A 7,538-nucleotide genomic window follows, 5' to 3' on the forward strand; every position below is an offset into this window, starting at 1 on the left:
TTCAAAATTAAAGTAAAACTTTTGCAAGCTAAACAATAGTGCAGAAGTACAAAAATTAAGGATTCAATTTTATTTTTCAGTAAATTTTCAAAGTCATCAAATCAAATTAATAATAACATACATAAATGTTTCAGTTAAAAAACTTTGTAAATGAGAGATTTAGTTAAATTCCAATTTTTTTATTTATTATTAAATTTAGCATATATTCACTTGTTAGCATTAATATTAATATTTCTAAAATGTTTTCGTTTTATACTGAAGTTGATCAATTATTGTAAAAATGTAAATTGTTTAGTTGTTTTTTCAGAGTTTTATTTTAGAATTATAGCCTCTGTCTGAATGAATATTTGATTATTTTGATTTCAAAATAAAAGCAGAAAGAAAGATGAACTTCAGTAGTTCGGCTCCTCTGATTGGACGAGGGGATTAATGCACCATGAGTTTACTGAAACCCCAAACCTGGAAAACACACACATACAAACAAATCAGAAAAAAACTTTATATAGTTTTACTCACTAAATCAACACTTTCCTCTGAAAACTAAAAACTAAACTATAAATCAACTTGCTGTCATAATTAACCCAAAAAAAACTGATAGTAAAAGTAAAAAATAAACTGCTTATGTACTTTTTTTTTACAACATAGATAATGTCATTTTATTCATGTGTTTATCGACTAAAGTAAGACAAAATTATCTACTAATATTTTAACATCTTAAAAACTAAAACTAAAATAACTTTGTAATTTTAGTCTTGAAAATAAACTAATTAAAATGTATTATTTATTTATTACATTGTATATTTATTTATAATTTATTTATTGAAATTTATATAAAGTGATTTTACTCAAAGATTGTTCAGTAAAATAGGACAAAATTATTTATTTCAAAATAATTTTATATGTATTCATATATATATGATGATGATGATGAAGATGAAGGTCTTACGTGTGCGATGGCGCTGCAGTAAAGCAGTGACAGGATGTAACGTTCTCCTGGAAGACGAGGAAGGATTTCCTCGGTCCAGGTGATCTCACCTAGAGAAGGGATCTCCCTGAAAGGAACCACATGTTTCATATATGCTTTAGACCAATCAGAGAGCTCCACTGATCGCTCCAGAGTTTAGACCAATCAGAGAGTGCGTTAGTCTCACTGATAGAAGCGATGCTTCAGAGGAGTGATTCCTGCTCCTTCTATGTAGAGGAAGACGTTCTTCAGAGGGAATTGGAACGGGTTAGTGAACTTCACCTTCACGATGTCTTTGTGGCCCACAAACAAGTACTCAGGCACCTGAGGAAGAGGAAGAGGAAGAGAGGAGAGGAGGAGGAGGAAGAGGAAGAAGAGGAGAGGAGGAGGAAGAGGAAGAAGAGGAAGAAGAGGAGAGGAGGAGGAAGAGGAAGAAGAGGAAGAAGAGGAGAGGAGGAGGAAGAGGAAGAGAGGAGAGGAGGAGGAAGAGGAAGAAGAGGAGGAGAGGAGAGGAGGAGGAAGAGGAAGAGAGGAGGAGGAAGAGGAGGAAGAGGAAGTGAAGTGTTTTACTGTTCATACAGTTAGCATCATTAGCATCGTCGGTCTATGATCTGTGTGTAAAATCAATGGTGAACAAGTGACGTTTAGTGAGTGAAAGTGTTCATACACACAATGCTAATTCCATTAGCCTGTTAATAAGATTTCCTATTATAAGTTAGCATTGAGCTAACCAATCTTTTTCTATTTTTACATTGGTGTTTTTTTGCTACATTGAGGAATTAAAGTAATCAACTAAAGACGTGGAAAAACTGTTTATTATCATTTTCTAAACTTACAGAGAACACATGGAATGGAAAGAAAAAACCTGCGTGTGTCGAGATCACTAAATATTATTATTATTATTATTATTATTAGGTCTATAAGAATCATAGAGTTTAGAGGGAATATGAAACTGCCACTGCACAGACTGTCAGAAAAAGCAAAAAAAAAACTGTTTAAAGAAGATAAAATCAAACGTTTTTAACTCTGTCTGCGTTGAGACGAAGCAGGATTTGCTTTGTGTGTTTGTGCGTTTGTTAGTTTGTCTGTTTGTGCGTTAATGTGTTTGTGCGTTACCTCCATTTGCAGCTCTGGGGGCACCAGTGAGATGACCTTGATGTCGTTGATGGTTTCATCCTGGTACTTAGCGATGACGGTGAGTTCCAGGCTGAGCGCTGAGCCCAGGTGAGGGAAATACTCCTGAGACGTGACCTTCAGAGGAACGCTCCGCTCTGCAACGCACAACGTTCACAACACAACCACAAACTCACACGTGCTTAAATACTACATTTAAGACAACAAAGGCAAATGTGTGAAATCAAAAATAATTTTCCATCAATGAAGACGAATTCTGCTGAAGAAGAAAAATTAACTGAAATAAACAAAACAAAAACCTAATTTATGCCACGACATGTTTTTCACAATCAGATTTAAAAAAGTCGGAGGAAAATCTAATTTTGTGAAGACTAATTCGGCATTAAAAAAAATGAAGTTGTCCAAAACAACTGTGAGAAAAAATATAATTCTGCACAAAAAAAATCAAAGATGATTGTCAGTGAAAAAAAAAAAAAAGGTGCAATCTAAAATAAATTTAAAGTAAGAAATAAAAAACTATTTCTGTGGTTTTTTAGGGAAATAGTATTAAATAAATAAATGAATCAATGGTTGGTGGAATGTCGGTCAGAGGTTATTTGGTGGTTATTTGGCGCTTGGCTCACGCTGCTTGGGCGGTACGGTGACAGAGAAGTTTTCGTCCTTAAAGTGACTGTCGATCACTCCCGTGTAGAAAACCACAGACACCTGAAGTTGGGCGGTGATGGTACATTCCTGATTGCCCAGGTTTTCAAACACCACCACCACGATGGCGTCATTACCCACAATGCACTGCAACACAGAGAGAGAACAGAACAGTTGAATCTAATCTTGTAGGCCAGCGGTGACTCAGCAGAAACGTGTTTGTTACCGGTTCAGCGTCGATACGAACGGTGACGTTAAAAACAGGCGTAACAGAATGATCTCTCTCACAACCAAACTTCTCAGCTCGCTCCATGGTCGCCATGTCCTGTGGAGTTCCTGTGAAAATACCATCAATAGTTCCAGAAGTTACAGAGAAAGAAAAGCCTAAAGTATTTTATTTCATGTATCAGACACTTCTGCTTTATTTGAATCTATGAAATTATTTCAACACACAATAAAGGAGAATAACTAAGTGAGAACTTGTAAATGTGGAGGCTAAGGTTACCTTCTCTGTACTTGTAGTTGTGTGTGACGTCCACGGCTTGGATGCTTCCCACAGCTTTGGTCAGAATTCGTTTTCCTACGTGAGTCGTATCGATTCTGAAAACCTTCATTTCGCCGTATTTGTCTCGTTTAAAGAAGACCACGTCACTGTTCACCTGGCACACAATAATGTTCAGCCGTCAGTGGTGTATGCTAGGCTACCAGCTAAATGCTAGCATCTGCTTATTATTAAATAATCTAAGATTTCTTTTAGCTTTTAGTGAAAAACTGTGTTTTTAAACTGCTTTTTTGTTTTATTTTCCTGCTACACGTTTGGCTTCACTAATGGTTATACTTCAAATAATAAATACATTTATTTATTTCCAAAATATCAAATAATCCTAATATAACTTTGATAATGAAAAAATAATAATGAATTTTATTCATCTGAATCAGTTCATTCACATTTTCAAATTAGTTTATTGAAATAAAATAAAAGTTTTCATTAAACCTTTGTTTCATTTAAATTTTTTTTTAATTTTAAAATTTTTCGTTAAATTTATTTGAGAATTTAAATCTCTTCCTGGTTTTTAGTCGTCGTCAGTGGATGTTAGGCTGTCGTAACAACTTAGGTCATAAATAAATAAATAAATAAATAAATAAATAATAGTTTTTTCTTTCCCACCTTCTTCATGTATTGGTTTTCCAAATTATTATTATTATTATGTAAAAAAAAATAATCTAAACTTGTTTTAAAAAACGAAATAAAATAAAATAATATATGAACCTGAAGGAGAGAAAAAGGCAGACGTTTGTCTCATTATTATATATTTTGCTCAACAGAAACACATGCACGCGTTCCTTCATCGTCCAAACATAGAATAAATAAATAAATAAGTTTTCTGCTAATATCACCTCAGCAAAGACGAAGCCGGTGTCGTATGGGTAGCACACCTCTCCTTCTTTGACGGCCACCACTGAGGCTGGACCACAGCAGTAGTAACCTTTAAACACACACAGAGAGCTAGTTAATCACATGATGGTAGTTGACTATTGACTAGTTGACTAGTCCCTACCTGAGCTGAGTTCCTGGGGGGTGGAGTCTACCACCTGCCATCCTCCATAACGATCAGCTATGTCGTCTCGTTTGATGAACACTTCGTTCCAGCAGTGGTAGTTCCTGAAAGTTGGTCCTTCTTATTTATTTGGTTCTCACAAAGACAGCCGAGGGGATAATATCATAAACAATAAAAACATAAAACTCGGTTTGAATCTTTTTCTGAAGATCTTTTCAACTCTTTCAGCTGATTTATTGTAATTCTTTACCTCATGGAGCTCATATTATCACCAGGGCCAGGACAGATTCCCCTGATCTGGATCAATATATTTCTTGGTTTGTAAATGACCGATCTTTATGAAATTCTCCCACCAAGTTTCATCCAGATTGTGCATTTGATGGAGAATATACTAAAAAATGGGCGTGTCCATACATCGTGACCAACTCTATGGTTATTAATGGGGATATACAGTACATTTCTTCCAAGAGTGAATGGTTCTAGTATTATGATCAGGATCATTGATCCAGATAACTGACAATATCTGGAAAAGAGGAGATTTGGATCTTGGAGTTTGACTCTCTGCTAATATTTCCACTACACACCTCTCGCTTCACTTTAAAATGCAAATCGTCAAGTCATTGTTTGAATGTAGTTGGGTTGGGTTTTAAATGAATAACTAAGTTTTTCTCTGTAAATGATTTCTGATTGTATTAAAATTATCTTCATTATATTCAGTAATTATTTGATGCTTTCCAATGATGTGAATAAATGAGCGAAAAATACCAGATGGAGTCCTTGGTACGGCGTCGGTCTGGGGTCCCATCAGGCTTGAAGATAAGGTCTGTCTTCAGGTTGCCCGTGTTGTCGTGGGCTGAGTTGAAGTTGGAGATGACCCTGGCCGGGATGCCGAGGCATCGGAGAACTGCAGAGGGAGAGGAGAAACTTAGTTTAGATCAAAAAGTCTACAACAACTAGAAAGTCCACCTCTATGCTGACGATTCCTTTGAATTCACACGTGACCTGTGCCCATTCGAGGCTGTGATGTTATGGCTGATTAGATTATAAAGCTGTATTTGAGTCTTTAAGCGGTTTCAAAGTGGGTTTGAGTCCATTTCAGGCAACTTTCATTGTTTCTGGTTAAACATTGTTGGTATGAGCTTTCTTTTCTTCACTTTTCAGTGCGTTTCTTTCTGCTCCACCTCTGACTTTTGAATCATCACGTCAGTGATAGAACCATATTGACATCATGCTGTGAAGTGCAACGCCTTAGCTTTAAAAAATTGTTAGTGACAGACGGTGATACAGTCATTTAGAGTCAACCTCTATGCTGATGATACCTTTATAATCATTCACTTTGTCTTCTGTACATCTCTGGTATTAATCTAACCCTTAATTATGATGAATTTGTTGTCTGACTGGCCACTTAATATTACATATTAAGTATATATTATAAATGACCCTTTTTAAGTTCAGCTTTTCAGTTATTTTATTAAAAATAGTCTCAAATTGTTGCCTTTTTTTCACCTGTGATTTGGATTGAATTCATGTTGTATAGCGTGTCATTCTTAATGTGTGTGTGTGTGTGTGTGTGTTCTTACAGGTGTTAAACACTCCAGCGAACACCCAGCACTGGGCGTAGCAGACAGGGATGCGGGTGTTGGCGTACTGCAGCAGGATTTTGATGCTTCCCGTCCAGGCCGTGGGGGCCGTCCCCATGGAGTAGTCGTCGCTCCAGTTCCCCACCAGAACACCGTCGTCATCTTGGGAGTTAATCTTTTAACAGAACGAGGCGTTACTTTGGTTCTTATACCATGTGACCCCCACCTGACTGAACTCACCATGGCCGAACCCTTCCTCACCACCTTGATGACTTTCCCGCGGTCAGAAATGGGCATTTTGGAAGCATCCAGGATGAAAATGCAGGCGTTCAGAATGCCTTCCTCAAACTGCAGGAAGAGAAAAACACTGTTTCACACATGTATGTAAACCCAAAATAATCTAATTTAACTCATTTAGTTTTTAAATAAATATTTTTGAACTACAAAAAAATTTGAGCTTTAACTTCCAAAACTGTCAACCTGAACTACAATAACAAAACATCTGGACTTTCTGTATAAAATCTGCACTAATGTGTTAGAAAACATCATCGTACGAAGAGTCAAAAATGTAAAACAATTGTGTCTTAAGTCTGAATAATCGGAGATGTTTACTTGACGTAATACATACAGTATTAACTGCACTTAAACCTAAAAACCTAAAAAAGGAAAAGTGTGATTTAGTGATGCTCGTTCCTTTTTTAGTTTTTTTGAACAAATATTTATTTAAAAACATTCACTGATATTAAGTTTTCTAGTAATTACTAATATGACGAATGTCAGAGAAATGCTAAGCTGCCACTCAGTTGAATTTAACATGTTGCCATGGTAACATTGGCAACTACTCCCGACCAATGAAAGGCATCCAGCGGACCAATGAATGACCACCACTGTTGCTATGGATACAAAACAAATGCTTTGAAAGAGTCGGATGGTTCGTTGTTTAATGAAATCTTTCCCTAAGTTTTGATTCAAATATTATAACAATCACTGTTGGTAAAAGCAGGTGAATCGAACCTGTCCATAAATCCAGTGACGCTGCGATATGAAACCATAGGAGCCCTGGTACATCACGCCATAGTCGTTGAGGACGTACTCCTTCCTCTCGTCCTGATCAGCCAGATACACGGCGTCCTCTGCACAACAGGAAGTAAAACTTTATCAACACACACCACATTGACCTTCAAACGTTTTCTAACTTCAACTTAAACAAACTTCCATTGTCTTTACGTTATTTTTAGTTCCTTAAATATCTTTTAAAGACATTTTCCTGCTTTTTTCTTTACAGACATTTAACGTCTCCATGCCTTTATTTAGTCTATTTTCATTGAATCTCCCTCTTTAAAGTTTTTAGATCTTATCTTTGGTGACTTAAAAATCTGTGCATCACAAAAACCAAAACCAAATCAAATAAAACAAATAAACAGTGGTAAAACAAAATGTGTTTTCTTGATTTGATTTTGAAACGTAACCATACATAGATTCTTAAAGTTTCTTTAAAGTCACAATTGTGTTTTTTTCATTTTAACTTCGTCTTTAAGTCTTTCAACGTTTCTCAAAAAGCTTTAAAAAGACTTTCTTTGTCTCCACTTTGTTTTTACAATTCTTTAAAAATATTTACAGATGACTTTACTTTCTACAGTATTTTAACTCCAACTTTAA

The 7,538-nt window shown here is 35.8% G+C and overlaps 1 protein-coding gene across 1 annotated transcript in view; it reads right to left on the bottom strand.

Annotated features, from left to right (window-relative positions):
• Positions 1 to 330: 330 nt before the first annotated feature.
• Positions 331 to 7,538, bottom strand: part of LOC114453956 (coagulation factor XIII A chain-like) — a 20,231-nt gene continuing 13,023 nt past the window's right edge. Inside the window, exons 6-18 of the mRNA XM_028434005.1 lie at positions 6,894 to 7,012; positions 6,120 to 6,227; positions 5,880 to 6,054; positions 5,065 to 5,203; positions 4,300 to 4,403; positions 4,139 to 4,227; positions 3,246 to 3,399; positions 2,967 to 3,076; positions 2,722 to 2,887; positions 2,081 to 2,235; positions 1,152 to 1,288; positions 947 to 1,052; positions 331 to 459 (exon numbers count right to left, since the gene is read on the bottom strand). Of these exons, the coding sequence (XP_028289806.1) occupies positions 427 to 459; positions 947 to 1,052; positions 1,152 to 1,288; positions 2,081 to 2,235; positions 2,722 to 2,887; positions 2,967 to 3,076; positions 3,246 to 3,399; positions 4,139 to 4,227; positions 4,300 to 4,403; positions 5,065 to 5,203; positions 5,880 to 6,054; positions 6,120 to 6,227; positions 6,894 to 7,012 (1,595 nt within the window). The 3' untranslated portion in view covers positions 331 to 426. The remainder of the gene's footprint in view (positions 460 to 946; positions 1,053 to 1,151; positions 1,289 to 2,080; positions 2,236 to 2,721; positions 2,888 to 2,966; positions 3,077 to 3,245; positions 3,400 to 4,138; positions 4,228 to 4,299; positions 4,404 to 5,064; positions 5,204 to 5,879; positions 6,055 to 6,119; positions 6,228 to 6,893; positions 7,013 to 7,538) is intronic.

Source organism: Gouania willdenowi, chromosome 20 (genome assembly GCF_900634775.1).
Source record: "Gouania willdenowi chromosome 20, fGouWil2.1, whole genome shotgun sequence".
Classification (NCBI taxonomy): domain Eukaryota; kingdom Metazoa; phylum Chordata; class Actinopteri; order Blenniiformes; family Gobiesocidae; genus Gouania; species Gouania willdenowi.